Source organism: Triticum dicoccoides, chromosome 7A, assembly GCF_002162155.2.
Source record: "Triticum dicoccoides isolate Atlit2015 ecotype Zavitan chromosome 7A, WEW_v2.0, whole genome shotgun sequence".
NCBI classification, from domain to species: Eukaryota; Viridiplantae; Streptophyta; class Magnoliopsida; order Poales; family Poaceae; genus Triticum; species Triticum dicoccoides.
Genome location: NC_041392.1, coordinates 79,721,672 through 79,742,806, shown reverse-complemented (window position 1 = coordinate 79,742,806; position 21,135 = coordinate 79,721,672). Strand labels below are relative to the sequence as shown.

The following is a 21,135-nucleotide window of genomic DNA, read 5'->3' as shown; positions in this document are numbered from 1 at the left end:
CCCCGCACTCTGGTCTCAAGAGCTCGCCAGAATGGTCGCCCACAGGGTAAGCTCCTCCTCCCTCTCTCTCTCTCTCTTCCCCGCCTCGCCGTCCTCCCCCAGTCCTCTAGATCGGCCGCGCCGTCGATCTTACCCCCATCGTGGCCGACCTCTCTGTGTTTGTGCACAGTTCCACTAGTACCAGGTGGTGGGTCGCGCGCTGCCGACCCCCGGTGATGAGCAGCCCAAGATGTACCGCATGAAGCTCTGGGCCACCAACGAGGTCCACGCCAAGTCCAAGTTCTGGTCAGTCTCCTCCCCCGACCTCGATCTTCCTCGCGCGCTGGTTTCGTCGGCGCTTATGTGTTTGATTGTTTGGTTGTTTGCGCGCAGGTACTTCCTGAGGAAGCTCAAGAAGGTGAAGAAGGCCAACGGCCAGATGCTCGCCATCAACGAGGTATATCACTTCTCTCCAGTTGCCATGATCCGTGGATGCAACTTTAACTGTGCTGGCTGGTACTAACTACCGTGGTTGTGCAATAGATCATTTTTGGTACCGTGTTGGTCTTGTGTATGGCGAAGGCACTTGATTTTAGTTGCTGCATAGGGAGATGTATGCAGCGTCGCAGTGTTCTAGCTTTAACCAAACGGTAGAATAATATTGTTTCTGTGGATCGTGTTGAGGTTTTAGTGGTTTCTACTGAAGGTCCTTGGTTCCTTACTAGGTCATGTATATTGGTCGTGACCTCAATTGTATGTTAGGTTTAGTTCGTGTGTTCTGTGATGTTGCTGAAATAGGGTATTTGGTAGATTTATACCAGATCATGTAAGTTGGTTCTGGCCTCATTCGGTGTGAATTTAAATTGAACGAGCCGCTCTCTTAAACAACACTGCGACACTAAGTTCACTTTGCTCTTGTCTTGTTATGTAATAAGTGTTCTCAGTTGGTATCAAATGCGGTACCCTGTTCACCCTGCTTCTGTTATGTTACAAGTGTTTTGAATTAAGTCCATAAATGATTGTTGTCCAGTGCACACAGTAGCACTGCAAAATGCAAGTATGCTGATTATTTTTTGAAAACTCTACATCTTATTTCTAGCATCTTATACATGTAAAAAGAGAGTTAGAAAATGTGAATTAAGTGTAACCATGAGCTTTGTTTGTTCTTGTACTCTTTGTATGTTCCTGGTCGCCACCACCGACTGCGAGCGGGGGTCCTGGTCCTCTCCCTCGTCGTCCTCGGCGGCGGCATCGTGGCTTGGCGCCATCGCCGTGCCCTACGTCAACGTCACGATCAGCTTCACGGATCGCCGTCTTCACGGTACACACACACACATTTCTGAAATCCACAGTCAACAGTTTGGTGTACGCGCTGACTACTGAATCATGAGACATGCGTGTGGTTGTGCTTGTGCAGAGGTTGGTCGAAGAGGGCTGGAGTTCATGCCGTTCCTGCTGTCCCTGTTCGTGTTCCTCTTTGGCACCTCCTGGTTCATCTTCGACCTCATCCTGGTGAGATTTCCATCCAACCCTCCTCGTCCCCATGGTGCTCTTTCTAGTTAGTACTCGTCGAGAGTTGCTTGGAGTAACTATACTCAAGATGCAGTTGCAGTAGGATTAGTTGCTTGGAGTATTTAACAAGACCGAACAAGATTTAACTTGTCAAGATTTAACAATATTTCTTAGTAAAGCTGAGTAGAGTATATATTCTGAACATGCAAGCATAAATATTCTCAGCATAAGTACATGATTAGGAGTATCATGCTTCTGAATATCTCCAAGCTGGATATTTCCATTAAACATGTTACTGAATACCTCCCATATATATTTCCGTTAGTCTGCTTAGTGCATCATTAAGATAATAAGCATCATTTTCATTGAATCCTGGTTACATATTTGTGTGTACTCAAGTTGAAAATGGGACTTGGAATAATATGCAAGTTTCATCTTTTCTATTGCAGCGAGTGGGTCGGTTATGCATCGGCAGCATCCTTGCTACTAGTGGTGGGCGCGATGGTCCGGGCCAAGCAGAGAAAGATAGGTGAGATATGCTCAGAGGTGATCATCGACAAGTCCTCGGACAAGATGATGATGGAGAGTATAGTGGAGGCACATCACATCATGAAGAAGGTGCACGAGTACGTCAAGACGACGAACATCGTGATCCTCAGGCTATGGTCCATTAGTCTAGCCCGGTCACCAAAGGTATATATCATTGCACACTAGTCTTGATCATTGACCATCCTTTGTGTAATGTTGGGGTACCGTCCATCACATATAGTTCTGGACTATAATGTTTTGTGTACTGTTCATTGTACTGATCATTGTTTCAGTTAAATTCAGTCCAAATTCAGTCTAGGAGTACTCCAAATTTAGTCCAAACACAATCCAGATATTGTTTTGGTTTCCTTGTACTCCAAATTCATTCCAAACACATTCCAGGAGTATAAACAAGTTTACAGATTCGGTCCAATTTCACTTGTGCAGGAAATTCACCTGTGCGGCGGCGGCGGGGAAGGAGCAGCACCGGCAGCCCTGACAGAGGAAGCCATGTTGCCGTTTTGTTTGTTCCCAGCCTTGACTATGGTTGTCCAGCGAGTCCGGCATGTCGTCATTTTCTTGTAAAGCAGTATTGTATCACACTTGAAGAGCTCGTTACACATGTAGATCTTGTAAAGTACTGTATTACACATGGTCATATGTATTGGCAACGTGATCTGGTTGCTCTTATTTGAAGTATCATGTGTGCTTTTGTCTGCCAAGTTAAATACTAGTTGAAATATGAAGAATATGAGCCTGATAGATGGGACTCACTTACCAGACCCAAACCTGACAACTGGGACCCATCTGACTGGTGGACCCATTTAATAAAAAAGGAAATTATAATTATTTAGATGAAAAGGCCAAGGCCCAATAATAAAAAAGGCTGCAATGTTGGGCCAGGCCCATGAAGTAGACCAAAAATTGACAGAAAAAATATAGAAAGGCTGAATAAATGGGCTAGGCCCATGTAGAAAACTAAATTGGACCGGGCTGAATCTTGTGCCACATCAGCTTACCACGCTGGATGCCTACGTGGCCTGGGGAGGTTGCTAGTGACCAAAACGCCATAGTGGACATATTTTGGTCGTAAACGTCTTCGACCATTCCAGAAGAAAGGTCGCTATAGTCAGTTTATGACCGCCACCTTTTGACCTTCTGTTTTTGGTCACAAAAAGGTCGCAAATGGAAATTTGCGACCTTTCAGTGACCAATAGTGGTGGTCACAAGTTGACATATTTCTTGTAGTGAGTCCACGTCTGCTGGATGTCGTTGGTTGACCATGTTGACCACGCCGTGCCAAGAGCACCAGGGCGATGGACGACAGCGAGGCCTAGGAAGGGGACGACGCAGAGCCGGGGAAGACACTGCAGTGGATGCCCACACAGAGTGGAGTATGAGGGTTCACTGGTTCAGCTGCGGTGTGAGGGTGCCGTCGCCGCAGAATAACAGGGGGTGTGGGTGAGTTGAGGGATGGCCTGGCTAGCAGTGGGAGTAGTAGGGGCGGTGAGGCCTCTGCGGCAGCACAACCGGCCATGGGAGGCAGGAGCAGGCGGCACGACCGGCGCTGCTTTGGGCGGCTGGAGGAAGAAGACCAAAGGTTGAAGAAGCACGACGGCCATTGGATGGACATTGTACGGTCACTGCAGCTAGAATCATTTATATTGACTAAGTTGACAAAGCCCTTGGTACGCATCAACTTAGTAGGCCCACAGGTCAGCCTCCGAAACGATGCGCCCAGATGTCAGGGGGAGGAATCATGTTTTGGGGCTGAAGCTAGAATATCCGAGATTGAAGAAGAAGCAGGACATCCGTTGGATGGACATCCAAAAGCCACTGCTGCTAGAACCATGTGTTGACTATAAGTTGACAAAGCCTTGCATACGCGTCAACTTACTTTTTAGGGACGCGTCAACTTAGTAGGCCCACAAGTGTGTGGCAGAGAACTTATAGCCCATTTGCGATTTGTAAGAATGTACAACCCATTTTTGAATTCTAATGGAATTTACTACAGCCCATTTACAGTTTGTTAAAAGTACAACCCATTTTATAGCTAGGACAATGATTAATAATTTCAACCACCTGTTCAAAATAGAATTCAATAAAATTTCCCACATTTTGATGGGATCCGAAATATTTTTATCCTGAAATTTCTAGTCATATTAAATACAATTTCACTATAAATATGTATTACGTAAAAATCCAACGAAACTTGCATGCGCAACAATTAATGAAATTAAAATTTTCAAAATCCAAAAATAATATTTTATAAACTAATTACGTGTTTGGTGCATTTTTTATAGTTACTGCCCAGTTTTTATAATTACATCCCATTTAATATTTCTTAAAGCCCATTTTCCTGTTAAGCCTAATGCATCCCTCCTAGGAAAGATTTGCAGCCTAGCGGGGCGGAGAATAACAAGTTGACCTTGCCTGGGCATTCCTCAAAAAAAAATTATAGCTGGGCTAGCCATTTTCAGCTTGAAAAAATTAATATCTAGGCTGGATATCTGGCCTGGGCTAGACGGGCCACAACCCGCCCAGTTAATACCCTGCTCTCCTCTGAACAACAACGAAAACATTGCTCAAGAAAAACTCTGCAGTGCTGACACCTCAAAAACACAAATACTGCTCGAGCTGCTTGGTCCCAGCTGTCGGCCGCTCCTTGTGCAATTCTCTCATTTATTGACTACATAGGTTGACAATGGTGTTGGACCGTGATGTCAGGAAATCAGGAGGAAGCAAAAAAAATATAGTTGTACATAATAAGGAGGCACTTGCGTACGTACTGCTATGGCCCTAGTGGGTCCCTACTATCATCCAGTCAAAATAAAGTCATCTCCTGAATCCTCATGTTCGTTGACCATGTTGACAATCCTCGGTGCCACGGCGAGCGCAACAACTTGAAGGACGACGGAGAGGGCCTCGCGGGACCTATGAATGGTCTGATACAGCGCCCCTGCTCATTCAGGACGCCAGGATCATTGGACACCTATGAGCACCTTCGAGAGACTGAGACGACATGAAACGGCAAGGCCACGCTTGGGAGCTCTGGTTTATTTCACACCTGTATTAAGATACAAGTGTAATTTACTTGTCATCAGAAACAACACGTAAAATATAAGCGTAATGAAACCGAGGGCCCGAGGTCTGTAAGTAAAACCGGTGGGTTACACGTGTAATTTGAGAGACCAGTGTATATTTTACTAGTCGAAATCGACCAACCAAGCGCTTCGCCTGAGACCATCTGCTTTTATTTACAAACGTTAGTTTTACAAGCAGTTTTGGTTGAAAAATGACGATCCTATCACGGCCTAAGATGATGAGTTGGTCGGAAGATCATATGGTTTCACCTCTAACATACCTGAGTTGTCGTATATGCTATGAATGAAACATAAGACAATGAACTTCTTAAGCACAAAAACAATAGAAGAGGATGATCTTCATAATATGCAAATCACAGGCATTAGCTCAACATGCAAAACAATATGAAGCATTATTCTCAGGAGGCACGGTGAACAGCTCATGATGCCGCATGCCACAGCATTCCAAGCTCCACTTTGCAATCAAACTCACAAGGCCTGGCATTACATAGACAACATTCAGAACAAACTCTTAAAATACCTTACATAAGTCAACATTCATGTGACTATGCATCTCAGCAGAGTAAATATTTCTGAACTGAAGACAGGAATAGGAAAAAATGATTGACGTAGCTCACAGCAAAGGGCATCCCCCACTCAAAAATATGAAATGCATGCCTTCTGGCTAACATCAATGAGCAAAATTTGACAAGGTTTTTCAATTCCAATATATTAAACTAATGTCTTCTTGCTAACATCAATGATTAAACTTTGACAAGATTTTCCCATTCAAAATATGTGATGCCTATGATTGTGGAACAGGCAGGGTTTGTCATCATTTTGTCAACTGATAGTCCGGTGGATCAAGGTGAAAATGAATGATTAGAGAACCATTCCATGTATTGTGCATGATGAAGTATTATGGAGGACACAAACCATCTGAACATTTTGTGCAGTTCCACTAAAATCAAGCTGAGCATCCCTGTGGATTTCGTATTATATGCTGCAAGAAAACAAAGACACATCAGCACACACATGAATATTGGCCCCAGTGCCAATCCACCAATCAGTGGACTAACAAACTGAAAGTACGATGAACAGATTACCATACCCAGATGCCCCTATCATTGTTGCTTAGAATGACATTGACAGACTTGGAGTCCTGTCATGCCTTCTTGTAGTTGTTTGGGCACTTTTTGCCAAGTGCACTCCACGTGTTGTAGAGTTGCCTGTGCTTTGTGGAGACTATTCATGTCACCAGCGTCTACTAATACTCTGTAGAGCTTCTCGATCATTCCTTGTGTAATGTAGCACAAACAGTGACTTCTTCTTTCAGCAAAGTGGTAAGACCAACTGGACCCACTAGTGCAGCAGTTTGCCTTAGACACATTGGCTCCTTTTGTGCAGTTCAACTAAAATCAAAGTCGGAAAACCTAGCTTTAATTTTGATATCGCTCTAAGCAACAATAGGTATAAGGGAAACAATTACTGAGAAATAACGGTTCATGACTTGTACTCCCAGAAGAAAAATATCTACTGATCTACCTTATCTTGATGGGAAACAAAGCAGGAGAGTAGCAATTCTCCATCAGTGTGATTCATTCATATTAACTGAGACATTATCTTAACAATGCCTTGTTTCAACTTGTATAAAGAACGACCAAGTAGAAAAGTACCATTCCTAAAACAATGCGACTGATTCATTTTAACAGAGACATTATCTTAACAATACCTTGGTTAAACATGTAGAAAGAACTACAAAGTAGGATAGTACCATTTGTAAAACACTGTAACTGATATATAATAACAGAGACATTATCTGAACAATACATTTCTTAAACATGTACTCCGGCCGATCCCTAACAGAAATGGTACTCCCGCCGATCCCTAACAAGTGTTGCAGTTTTGAACTAAGATTCAGTAGTTAATTCTGAGGAAATTCTATACTGACCTTTCAAGGCCAAAATTTGAAACAACTCGTGAGGAAGACCTAAAAGAGATCTCAACACATATATGGAAATCCGGTCTCCTTTTGTGCAGTTCCACCAAAATTAAGTGAAGAAAAATGTCGCAATAGCAACAAGTTGAATAGATATCCCTGTTTTAACAGAGGCAAAAAAGGAATCAATTACTGGCCAATAAAGGAGGATGATACATGCGGCCACAAAAATGGTAATCCCGCCAATCCCTAACATGTGTTGTAGTTTTGAACTAAGATTCGGTAGTTAATTCTGAGAGTGGAAATGCTTAATTTTACCGGCGGCATTAGATTAACAAAAAGCATAAACAGTTCTAGGGAAGAGTGTAACGCCCCGGATCCGATCCGCCAGGTGTCTTCCATTTATTCGCCGTCATTGCCACGTCATTTTCTTGCGTGTTGCATTTTTCCATGTCATCATATGCATTGCATCATCATGTTTTCAAAACTTGCATCCGCCCCGGTCGCCCAGCCTCTTCCTTGTCTGTTCCGAGCCCAACCACACTCGCTGGCGCCCGCGACACCTCCGAAATAGTATTTTATAAGTGGCATAAAAACATTCTCGGAATGGGATGAAACTTGGCGAGCAGCCTTGTTATAGTGTAGGTAGACCGCCTGTCAAGTTTCGTTGCATTCAGAGTCTGTTTGATAGCCCAACCACCATTCGTAGCGGCTCCATTGTCGGTATTTTCGTCGGACGTTTTCGGTCTCCGGAAACCCGTGCCGGGCCGCATTACGTCTCTCTCTTCTCATCTCAAGCCCTCATCTACACAGCCCACTAGGACCAACTAGCCCCCTCCGCTTCGGACCATTCGATGGCGATCGAACGGCTCCGAAACGGAGCAAAACTCTCAACCCTAGACCCCTTTCCTATTTAAACCCTCTCCCATGCCATTTTTGGGCATCCCTAGCACCTCCACCTAACCCTAGCCTCCCCCCTCGGATCGGCCGCCGCCTCCCACCCTATCCTCGAGTTCTGGCGCCGGCCACCTCCTTAGCGCCACTTGGCAAGTCGGCAGTGGGTGCGCCGTCCTCCAGCCCCTCAGTGAAGGCACGTGCCCTCCCCAGCGCCCCACTTCGCCACAGGACAGCCAGGCCCATCACGGGCCTGCACGAAGCCCGAAGCCGCACCGCCGCAGCCCGTGAGGGCCCGGATGCCCCGCTCCCCGCAACCTAGCACCGCGTCGCCCGGCTCCCCCATGGGCGCCGCCGCACCTCTCCCTCTGTCGTCGCACCGCCGCACAACGTGCCACCGGACCCCGCCTCCTCTGTCGCCCAGGTTGCTCGCACCTCGTCCCCATGCTTCCTCTCCCCTGGATCCATCTCTCTCTCACCCCTCTGTGACCTCCCACAGGAGCCGCCATGGATGGCCGCGCAAGCTCCGCCACCAGTGACCTCGCCTCCATTCTGCCCCGTCGGCCCCGGATCTGGCCGGAATGGACCCCGAGTGGCCGGATCCGCCCGCTCCCCGCCTCCTCCGTACCCCACGTCCTCGCCGGCGAGTCCCCCGCCGCGGTCCCGATCTGGCCGCCGCCGTCCCGGGACGCCGCCCCCATCCCGTGAACCAAACGGCCCCGCTGCACCACCCCGTCCGTTTTCGCCCGATGTTGTTTTTTTGGCTAAGTCCCTGAAACCTCATGTTCTGGTGCCCTCTTCATCATGTCATAACTCTCTGCATACTGCTCCGTTTTGTGCATGTAATATATCAAAATGTTCATTGCGAGATGCTCTTCATTTCATTCCATCGTGACATGCTTGTTTGAGTTCATCTTGATGCCCTAATCATTGTTGCAAGGGTGCTATGTAATGTTGTCTGCTGTAGTTTAACAAAACTTGCTAATTTGTCATTTTTACATCTTTTTGTGTGATTTTCTTTTGAGCAAGAAGTATACATGTGTTATGAGATAAAGTATGCCATGTTTGCTGTGGTGCAATCCAATATTAATGATATGCCATGTGTTGATTGTTACAAGCTTGCAAAGTAGCCTCCGTGATGTTGCTGATTTCTGTGACTTAGTCATTTCTACTGTCTGAAACTGTTACGTTGTGATGCTATGTAAACCCGCTTCTACAAGTCATTATATGCTTAATCTGGAGATGTTCACTAAGGATGTTTTGTTATACATTTGATGCTCTATCAATCCATGCCTTTGGTTGCATTTATAGCCTGCTGAAGCTTGTTGTAATCTTGCTCTCAAATTGCTAAATAATGTAGCTGTCAGCCTGTTAACTTTAAGTTCAGTTTTGCCATGTGTTTCGCTAGTGGTCCATGCACCCTATGAACTTTATATTGCCATGCTTAGCTTCATGTACATGTCCTCTTACTGTTGGTTACCTTGTCATGCCATTTAATGCTCTGTAGTGAGTTGTACAAGCTCACCAACAAGCCTACTTATCGTTGTTCCTGCCATGTGCTGTTATTTTCACTAAGTCTGAATCTGTCATATCAGTTGCCATGTTTGCATGGATCCTACCATCTTTTCTGTTGATCTTTGGAATAAGTTTAGTAAGTGAGTTTTGTTAATTGCTTTTCGTACTAGCATGCCATGCCTTTGGTTGCCATGATAAGTTCCTATAGCATGTTGTTTGATAGCTCTAAACATTGCAACTTGATGTTATTTCTGCCATGCACAGTGATTTCTGCTAAGTCTGTGAAACTGTTACTATTTGCAATCTTGCCATGTCCTTTTGAGCATGTTCTAGTGATTTCTGGAGATAGCCCAGTGTTCATGTTTTGTTAATATTCACCTGTACATCATGTACATGCCTTTTGTTTTCATGTTGAGGTGCTGTAGCATGTTGTTTTGATACTTGCAAGTTGCCTAGTTGCTGTTTTGGACAACTTGTCCTTTAAACTTGTTTCACGCGTATGTGTTGAACCGTTGCTCCGTTTTGAGTGTGCTCTACATGAAACTTGCTTAGTTTTGCATGTAGTTTCATGTTACCATGTTGCATCCATGTTTTGAGAGTGTTTTTGCTTGATGTTTGAATGCATTTTGCATCGATGCCATGTTTAACTTGTTTTGCTCATATCTTCTAGGCCGTAGCTCCAAATTAAATGAACTTTATATGTAACTTAACTAGAATTTAATGTATATCATTTTGGTGCATCTTAACTTGCTGTTTACCAACTTGAACATAAGGTTTATCCAGATCTGGACCAATTTCGAAATTTGCATATGGGGACTTACCGGAATTGTTATATGTTGTTTCCGGCCTCATTTAAACTTGCTTTGATGTGTTGTTCTTGTATGCATCATCTCTTGCCATGCGTGGCCACATGTAGCCTTGTCATGCATCATACTTGGTTGAGCATCATGCCTTGTTCATGTGTGGTGTGTTTACCATGTTGTGTGCTTCTTCTCGATAGTTCCCATTTCGTTGCGATCGTGAGGATTCGTTCGTCTACGCTTGGTTCGTCTTCGTGGCTTCATCTTCTTCATGGACAAGTTCTTCCTCCAAACAGGATTTCAGGCAAGATGACCGTCACCTTGGATCTCATTACTATCATAGCTATGCTAGTTGCCTCGATGCTATCGCTATGTTGCGTCACCTACCACTTGCTCATCAAGCCTCCCAAATTGCCATGAACATCTAACCTTTGTCACCCTTCCTAGCAAACCGTTGTTTGGCTATGTTACTACTTTTGCTCAGCCCCTCTTATAGCGTTGCTAGTTGCAGGTGAAGATTGCTCCATGTTGGATTATGTTTATGTTGGGATATCACATTATCTCTTATATTATTAATGCATCTATATACTTGGTAAAGGGTGGAAGGCTCGGCCTTATGCCTAGTGTTTTGTTCCACTCTTGCCGCCCTAGTTTCCTTCATATCGATATTATGTTCCCAGATTTTGCGTCCCTAAAGCGGTACTATCGAAGGCCATCGCAGCAACAAAGATCAAGTATAAAATGGTGTAGAGCTATTTCACCTAACAGATTGGCTACTAGACCATGGCAATCTATGTCACAATAAATATATGGCAGGATATTTTAGCAACTAATCGGCCTTGGCATGCCATCTCAGTTAAGCAGACTGAGTGCAGAACATGACAAGGAAGCTTCTTAAGCAGAGCATATTGACTGTAAACTACTTCGGCAAACAGTGAGATTAACAACGTCTATCAGCTAACATTCAGCGCTACACCGACATGCATGGGGCCTCAGTCTAGAATGCGCGTACCTTGGGAGAAGCTGACCGCCGTGCGTCTCCACACGAACGTCGCCAGCGGTGGCGGTGCTGACCGCCGTGAGCCTCCAGAAGAACGTCACCAATGGTGGCGGCGTGTGACAGCCTGGATTTTGCCTTTTCTCTTTTTACCGGACTTGCCTCTCTCTTTCCGGACTTGGTTTTCATCATGGTTTTTGCCCTGATTTGATTTGGATTTTTGGATCAATTCAAATGGACTTGTCACTTGGGCATATCCTTGGCTTTCATCCAAGTGACCTATCTACCTTATTCCTCCCACAAATTCCCAAAACAATGAAATGAATACTTTTCCTAAAAGGAAAATATTCATTTTTCTCTCTTAAGCTCATTTCAGAACTTTGTGCTCCAAAGCAACCTCAATTTTTCTTGCTCAGAAAAATCTGAGATAATTCCTAAATATTGCATCACTTTTTTTAATATTTTTGCCGTAGAAAATCTTTTCACTTCTGGACCAAAAATGCACTTTGTACAACAAGTGCATTTTTCCTTGAGCTTTTGGTATTGAGATTTCTTGAGATTAAAGACCTTCCTAAGAAACCCTAAATCCCAGGAGATTAGCCGTAATGGCCTTCTAGAAGGTGGCCAAACTTGGTGACCAAGTTTCTGACCAAAAACTTGCCAGCTTGGTAGAGTCGTGTTTAGTCGGCCTGGGTATGATCCCTCACCTCTCCTAGACATAGCACTGCACAGTCGAGCTCGTAGACAAGGTTTGGCCGCTCCTAGCCATCATTTTGGCCATGCCAGCTTGGTGACCGTGCGAGTACACGACGCCTGGCAGCGTCTCGACGTGCTCTGGCTGGCGCTTTGTGTTCTGTTTCGCGCGTGTGCATGAAAGCGCTTGCCTCCGACTGTCGCAACATGCCACAACCCTCGATCCATCACCCATGACCCCTCCCTGGTGCTCGCCGACGCCGGAGCCACCACAGCAAGCCCGGTCAAGTCGCAGCCAAAATGGCACAGTGCGCACGTGTGCTTGTCCCCATCTCAAAACGCCTCCTGTGCTCGTCCGCGAGCGTGGGCAAGTGCCGACGTTGACGCTGCACCCTGTCCCCTCACGTTGGAGCCTCTGGTCGATGTTCGCCACGTGTCCAGAGCGCTCTGGCGGCGACACGTCCGCCCTGCTCCGGCTATAAGTCACCCCGCCTCCCTTGCTAGCCACGCACCACTCCACACCACCTCCACGAACACGTAGACGAGCAGAAGCCCGGTTGGGCAGGCCTCTGGCCGTCGCCCCGACCCGAGGACTCCGGGGATCCCCACAGGCCAGCTGCCGCTCTCCAGGGCCTCTCGAGCTCAAGTAGCTACTTGGGCAGGGCCTTGGTGGTCTGTTGGAGCTGCGTGGACCCTGCCAAGCCCTCGGAGCTGCCTCTAGGCACCGTCTTCCACCTCTCCGGCGAACCCCGTCCGCCACCGAAGCTTGCGAGCTCGACCACGACCAGCTCTGTCCACCTTTCACCAAGCCACGGGTACGGGCAGGTGCTCCGTGAGCCTCGCTTCCGATCTATCCCTCTAGCCTAGCCCCAAACCATCTCGTCACCGGGATGAGCTCCGGCGAAGCACCGCCTCCCCTATGATCTCGATCCCCTTCCCTCTTTCCTGACTGGTGGGGCCCAGTGTCAGCCTCACAACTCCCGCCTGAAGCGGTACGAGTGGAGGCGCACTCCCACTTTATGCCTTCGACGTCACCCCCCAGGATTTTCTATTTATTCAGATTTAATTCAGAAATTTGACTAAACTTTGACCAACCACCATTTCTAAACCATAAGTCCAAATGAATTGATTCTTTTTGCATTGTCTTTGTTACAGAAAGCTCTAGCAGCACACCAAAAGGTGGATTTTTCCTTGCTGTCTAGAATTTCTGGTGATTTTCAGAATGTGTTTTGACATTTATTTTTGTGGTTTTAAAATATTTTTGGAAGGAGGATCTTGCCTTGAAGCTAACTAGGAGGAGTGTGACCCTCCTATGCACTAAGGCAAGCCACAACATCATTTGGATGGTGTTATTTCAATATATATGATTTTCTACTTGAATATGAGTCTTTATTTGCATTTAAAATTTGATAAATTAATATGGTTAATTGCTAGTTGTTTTATGATGCTTGATATGCTTGTTTTACCTTCTAGTTGAGTTCATAGAATTGTTTGGCTAAGTAGAGTAAGATTTTCCACTAGATATTTTGTTATGGAAAGTTATGGTAGCTATTTTTGCTAGTAATAGTTTTCAACTAAATGATGAACTAATAAAAATGTTGTTTGTAGATAAAAATGAGTTATAACCAGAGAAGTTTCTGATCTTAGTATTGCAAGATAGTTATGTTGCTTGTTTTGATCCATGCTTAAGAGTTGCTTGCTCTGGGTGATGAGTAGTTGCATGATTTCCGGTATGATGCTATGTTAGTAATAAAAAAGTTTTCCTGAAAGTTAATACTTGATTAAGTTCAACCTGAATATGATGTTGATCACATCATGGTGCCACTGAATTGGGTTTTTAATTCAGTGCTTCCACATTTACCTAATGGGATGGTCTTGATTCGGTCCTTTATCGTGGCTCTCACCGGTGCCTCCCGTGAGGGAAGGTTATGGGCGTGCATACCCTGGCCTGGTAGGCAGACATAACCTTGTGTGCTTGTTTGGTTTTATGGTACCTTGTCCCTGTTTGGGACCATTTTGCCATGACAGTGCCTGTTGGTGTCTTTAGTAGACACCGTGCCACCAAAGACCTAGCTCTGAGAGGGAGATGGTCGGAGTGGCCGGGGAGAGTGCATGGCAAAGGGAGAGTTTCGTCGGAATACTTTGGTCCACCCGAATGGGAGTACGAGGCCAGGTATTCCATAGTGTGGGTAAAGTGCGCTACCTCTGCAGAGTGTATTTAGTCTATCGATAGCCGTGCCCTCGGTTATGGGCAAGACTCGGGAGTAAGTCACACCATGGATCAACTTTTATAATTAATCTTGCAAACTAGTAATTGTTGTGATGCATTGTTTGGTGGTGAACCTTGTACACTCGAGGTGTTCATGAGTGATTGGTTTCAGGTGTGACCCCGGTGTGGTCACTGTTTGGTTACGAGGTAACCGTCTGGTAAGCAAGTCCGTGTGACTCGATGCGCTGTTTGGTTGCTTTGCGTAGCTTTCAATTTTTTGTAATTTCTTGCATTAATTTAACTTGATTAATTATCATGATATTGTCTGTCATCATGCTTATGTTTGTCGTGAGCTTGCAAGTACATTCAATGTACTGACCTGGCGTGTCATGCCAGTTTTCAGGCAAGTTGATTCGCATCGGAGCGCATCCCGTATCTAGGCCATGTCCACGTTGGTGTCCCTGTGCCTTGGAGTTCCGCTACGTCGTTCTTCCGCTGTCGCGTAGTTTCGTGTGATCGAGGCCCCAGCCATGTTCATTAAATAATATACATATTGTCCAGCACCACCGTGTGTGCCGCTTGTCCTCGAATCTCGATGTAATATCAAACCTTTGTACCATGCTAGTATCAATAAAGCGGTTATTTCTGTACCTTGTTGTTGTGTATTGCCAGAAGACTCGATCTCTGGGCTGGCAATGCAGGGTAAACCGGTTGCTTTGGGCCGTGGTGCCACAACGCTTGGTATCAGAGCCACGCTGATTGTAGCACACGCTAGACCGGTAGTGCGTTAGCAAAACGGTAGATAGTTTCGTTTGAGTGCCGGTAGACATAGGAATTGGTTGTTGCATTGCATGCATGACTTATTGTTGTTATTACTAACCGTATGGTTTGTGAGTGTAGATGGCACCAGGACCGATCTTGTACCATCCTGAGCCAGCTCCGTGCACACCGCCGCACCTGCTTCAGAACGTGTGGCGACGACTCAATCCAGAGGGTGCTGATCTAGAGTATCGGGTGTATCGCGAGCATTTGGCCGGTGCATTGTATGAGTATTATGCTGAGGTCACTCTACACCACAGTTCCCCATCCGACGCTTACACTCATTCGTCTAAGGGTGGTCTTGCTTCTATGCCATCTCAGGCGGTTCAGTTTGCTGCTATCGAGGCTCTTGTAGACTTGCGCTACAATGAGGTTCACATGCACACCCACCCTGGACTTTTCTTCTACCCATTTCTGCACGAGAATGGGCGTATCCGCTTTCCTTTGATTAATCCGGTGTGCGATTGTCCCACTAGCCACCTTGCATGCTACATCACCGCTAGCTATCTCCTTAACTACGAGTTAGCTCGGGAGCTCTCCCGTGCTCGCGCCGCTCTCGCTGCTGCTCGTATAAGGAACCCTCTTCCCGCTGTCATCTACACTTCTGCTCCTTCCACCTCCGTTCCTACGACAACCTCGCAGGGTACCGTTAACCCTTTAACAGTGAACCCTCACAGCGCTCCTGCTGCATGGTCTTCTCTTGTCGCTACTCCTGCCCCTGAGGGAGAACCCTCATGGTAGCGCCAACGCACCTCTCTTCCCCCGGCGGTCACTACTATCAGTTCAGGATCTGGCTCCGGCTCAGGAGACGAGCCTGCAGCACCATCCGAGCAGTAGATCGTTAGAGTATCATGGTAGTCATGAGCATGATGTACGGCTGTAATCGCACTTGTCATGATGCGTAGTTTCCTGTACGAGGGTAGTAGACACATTGCGATGTTTATTTTCATGTTGCGACTATGTATAATTATGTTGGACTCCTTTTTTCCGACTTGGTTTTATTCGCTGTTTTCTTCCGGATTTGTCATTGGTTTTTCCCCACTTTGGAATTTTCTCATCATGGTTGCTATGTATTGGGAAAACAAAAAATAGGATGCCGCGTGGAGGCAGCAGCAGTCAAGTTGGTGAGGATGTCCCTGTCCGTCGTTTCGCAAGACACGCAGGACATTCCCCTGAACCATACCAGCCACCTCCGCCTCCACTGCCACAACCGCCTTCCACCGAGCAAATCCTGTGAATGTTTGAAGAAATAAGGAGCAATGATCTGCTGGAAATACTGAAAAGTGTACAGGTTATGGCTAGGAAGAATGGAAACTAGAATGGCCATCATTCCAAGCTATCAGATTTTCAGCGAACCAAGCCTCCCAGTTTTAGGTATGCTACTGATCCTTTGGACGCCGACGACTGGCTAAGGACTATTGAAAGAAAACTAGAAATTGCTCCCACAGACGACGGAGACAAGGTTCCCTTCGCAACGCATTATCTCAAAGGAGTTGTTGCTATATGGTGGGATAATGCCAAAGCAATATGGCCTGCCGACGAGGAAATTACTTGGACAAAATTCAAGGATCATTTCAGCATATCATATTCCAATCGGAGTCATGAAGATCAAGCAATGCGAATTTCTCGCTCTCACTCAAGGCAGCATGACCGTCGCCTAGTATCTGAATAAATTCAACCATCTGGCCCGCTATTCTCTCCATGATGTGGCCACAGAAGAGCGGAAGATCGACCGATTCCTTGGAGGCCTACATCAACATCTCCCGTGCACTCTCAGTATGTTTGATTTCCCGGACTTCCTGACTCTGGTGAACAAGGCCCTTGAGGGAGTCCTGGATTAGGGGGTGTCCGGATAGCCGGACTATACCTTCGGCCGGACTCCTGGACTATGAAGATATAAGATTGAAGACTTCGTCCCGTGTCCGGAAGGGACTTTCCTTGGCGTGTAAGGCAAGCTTGGCGATACGGATATGTAGATCTCCTACCATTGTAACCGACTCTGTGTAACCCTAGCCCTCTCCGGTGTCTATATAAACCGGAGGGTTTTAGTCCGTAGGACGAACATACAATCATACCATAGGCTAGCTTCTAGGATTTAGCCTCTCTGATCTTGTGGTAGATCTACTCTTGTACTACCCATATCATCAATATTAATCAAGCATGACGTAGGGTTTTACCTCCATCGAGAGGGCCCGAACTTGGGTAAAAACATCGTGTCCCCAGTCTCCTATTACCATCCGCCTAGACGCACAGTTCGGGACCCCCTACCCGAGATCCACCGGTTTTGACACCGACATTGGTGCTTTCATTGAGAGTTCCTCTGTGTCGTCACTTTTAGGTCCGATGGCTTCTCCGATCATCAACAGCGATGCAATCCAGGGTGAGACCTTTCTCCCCGGATAGATCTTCGTATTCGGCGGCTTTGCACTACGGGCCAATTCGCTTGGTCATCTGGAGCAGATCGAAAGCTACGCCCCTGGCCATCAGGTCAGATTTGGAAGTTTGAGCTACACGGCCGACCTTCGCGGAGACTTGATCTTTGACGGATTCGAGCCGCAGCCGAGCGTGCCGCACTATCACGATGGGCATGATCTAGCTCTACCGCCGAACAGTGCCCTGGAGGCCGCACCCGCATCAGTTCCGACCCTTAATTTGGAGCCAACTGCGCCAATCAAGGATGGGTGGTTGGACACCGCCTCGGGGGCTGCAATCTCTACGGGATCGAGCCGAACACCAGCCCTATTTTCTGTGAAGCCTGTGACTCCAAGGAGCCGGACTCCTCTCCAGACTCCGAGCCCTCCGCGCCCCTACCGATCGAACCCGATTGGGCACCGATCATGGAGTTCACCGCCGTGGACATCTTTCAGCACTCGCCCTTCGGCGATATTCTGAATTCACTAAAGTCTCTCTCTTTATTAGGAGAGCCCTGGCCGGATTATGGTCAACAAGGTTGGGATGCGGATGATGAAGAAATTCAAAGCCCACTGTGACACCCCAAAAATTTTGGCCTTGTTTTAATGGAATAAAATTTTGCCAGGATTTAAAACTTTGAATTTTTTTGAGCTCCATTTTGATTTTGTTTAAATCATTTCCTTCCCTGTTATTATGAGCTTTTCCCAGAGAGAAAACTTTTCAAATGTGTTATTGGACTTGATTAACCTCTCAAGTAAAACTTTTCCTTATCCAGTATAACTAATTAACTAATTTAGTTGCTTGATCATTGTTTTCTTGAAAAATGGATTTTTAAGGTTAAATGGCCATATTTGAACTACAACCATTTGATAAATTCACTTAAAATTTCCACAAAAATTTGGAGATGTCATGTGATGTTTTTAAATCACTTTTATGCAAAAATATATTTCATACATGAAATATTTTGAGCTCTACACTCAATTTTTCTTCTCTGGTCCAGAGTGCATTTTACACTGCAACCTACTTAAATATTTCTTTAAAACTTCTACCAAAATTAAGGGAGGTCAGTAGGAGCCTATTATTCCACTTTGTGCAAAAACCTAGTGCTGTTCTTTAAAATTTTTGAGTGAATCAACCTCTTTTCCATTCTGGTCCAATTTGAGGATTTGTACAGCAACCACCATTTTAGTTGCTCCTATATCCATGATTATTCCTCCTACTTGTAGTCCCCCATGTTAAACCCTTAAGTCCAGGAGCATGCACCTTTTGGATCATTTTTAGTTCATGAAATAATGTCATTTATTTCCTGTCCAGAATTGAAGTTTTGTAAAACTTGCACTAACAAGTTTCTGCTTTTGGCCAAATAACCTCACCACTCTCTCTTTCATCCATAGAGACACTGATCTGGAGATTTTGGCCACTCCAAGAAATGCCTAAGTGCCCTTGGCATTTTGTCAAACACCTTTCGGGCATGATCAGTTTTGACATGAGTCCTTGTTTGCACTATGGACTTAATCCCCTGGCCAGACCAGCATGTCCAATGGTTTTGCCTTAAACTATAACCCCACCCTGCTAACTTTCTTGTGGTTTGGAGCCCCCTAACATGCCATAGCATTTCGTCGAGCACGTCCCGTGCGTGCACTGGGCGCGCCCAGAGCGCGCAAATTGCAGCCACGCGCCCGAGCCGACACGCTGGCCCCCCTGGCTTTGGCCCACACGGCAGCATCACGCCACGCGCGCCCCTTCTCTCAGCTACGCGCCAAGCCGCCCCTCGCCGCGCCCGGCAGGCCAAGCACTAGCCGTCGCCGCCGCCCGACAGCCCTGCGCCGTGCAGCGCTACCCAAGCCACCCCGACTCGCCACCTGCCCCTGTGAGCAGTGCGTGCTCATCCGCAGCTTCGTCCCCTAGCGCTCGTCGCCGCCACGTCGCCCTAGCCACAGAGAGGCGGTTCGCCGGAGAGCTTATCCACGGCCGCCGCGGAACCGACCTCGTCGCGCTATAAATGGACACCCCGAGCCCCTCTGAGCACGCACGCGACCTCAGACCACCCCTATGGCACTCCCGTAGCTCGCATTCGACCCGGGGAGGCCTCCTTCCTCATCTCCGGCAACTCCTGCCGCCGCCACCGCCCCGGCCAATCCGGCACCTCCAGTATCTCCCCCTCTCCATTCTCTTCACCAAGATCCCCCTCTTCCTCCCATGAACCATTCACTCTACTTGATTTTGATCGGGAGCCAACGCCGCCACAAAGTCACTTCGCCACCGAAGCCTTCTTCCGCCGCGGAGCTCGCCGCCGGCAGCTCACTCCGTCCCCGCCGACCCAACGACTACCGGGAGGACCGCCCCAACCTTGCGGATCCATCCCCACCCCCGGGGGCCCGCGAGGAGCAGCCAAACGCCGGCGACGATCGCCGGAGCCCCGCTCCGCTCGGGCAAAGGAGGGAGACGACGCGCGGCGACTGGTCAAACCTGACCAGTGGGCCAGGCAGGACCACTGTCAGTGACACCCCGCGCCGTCCACGTGGTTAAGTGGAGGCGTAAAGCCTCAAGTACGCCTCCTCTGTACCGAAAGCGTAATCTCGTCTGAATCGTTTTCTTTTCTGTTTTAATTTAAATAACAGATTTGACCAAATCTTTGACTGGCTATAACTTTTTAAATATAAGTCCAAATGAGTTGATTCTTTTTCCTACCTTCCTTAAATTCGGTCTAGTTTATTTTAAGATTTATTTGAAAATTTTTCAAACAACTTTTTGGTTCTGTTTTTGAAATATGTGTTAATTCAAATATATTTTTAAATAGGATTTTGGGAGAGAGAAGAAGCTTTCAAAAGTTTTGGAGAGCATCTCACCCCTCCACAACACTGAAGGCAAGCACTCTGAATCCCGGCATAATATTTTTGGTGTGATCGTTGATACATTTATAACACCACCGCATTTCGAAGGACTTGTTATTTCATGTGATATGATCATATGCGTGGGTGCATGTTGTTGATTTCCATGCTGTTGGAAATGGACTCACTTGTGATGATAATCACCCTCATGTGCCTTGCATGCATACCGGCAGGAACCCGGGAAAACCTCGGCCTTGGGTAGGCATGAGTTTGTCGCCGGTCTCCGTCGGGACGGTTATGTCTGGTATGGCATGGTAAGGTGATATGAGCGGTGACTTTGTTGGATGAAATATACGCGTCATGCTAATCATGCAGGGAATACTTGAACCTCCTGAGTCGACCATAGATCGAGTCTTGTTCCAGTAACCCCCATATTTGTTTCGTACTACCACTCGTCTCTACAGCAAGTAGAGTACGGTTCAGTAAGTTGTCAACCTCTTTCCAGCACACACCGTACAGAGAGGCCATGGTGGAAGATACCGGTTGTAGCTGGTAGGCAGGCCACCTGGTCCGGGGGCATGGGTGTTTCCGGTTGGGACCGAGAGGGGAGGCCACCCCTTAGAGCGCGCGATATAAATTTGATCCCATGCTACGCGAGGTTGTAGCCTCCCCACTTAGAGTTTGCTTAACAGGTGTCGTGGGTGATTCCAGACACGTGTGAGATAAGCTGGTGTGTGCAAGTTAGCTGTGTTTTCAATAAAAAGACCGTAGACGGAATTAGTCCTGCTGGACTAGAGAAATCCGTTACTCGTGGGTAAAGAGTACACCCTCTGCAGAGAATAAACCTATTCGAATAGCCGTGTCTATGGTTAAGGATTACAGTCTGGGATGGGTCAGGTGTCGGTCTTAGTGTCGGTCTTCGGA

At 46.8% G+C, this 21,135-nt stretch overlaps 1 protein-coding gene across 1 annotated transcript in view; it reads left to right on the top strand.

The window, feature by feature from the left end:
* Window positions 1-12: 12 nt before the first annotated feature.
* LOC119331056 (60S ribosomal protein L18a-2-like) overlaps window positions 13-21,135 on the top strand; it is a 36,134-nt gene continuing 15,011 nt past the window's right edge. The window contains exon 1 of the mRNA XM_037604227.1: window positions 13-46. Within this exon, the coding sequence (XP_037460124.1) occupies window positions 32-46 (15 nt within the window). The 5' untranslated portion in view covers window positions 13-31. The remainder of the gene's footprint in view (window positions 47-21,135) is intronic.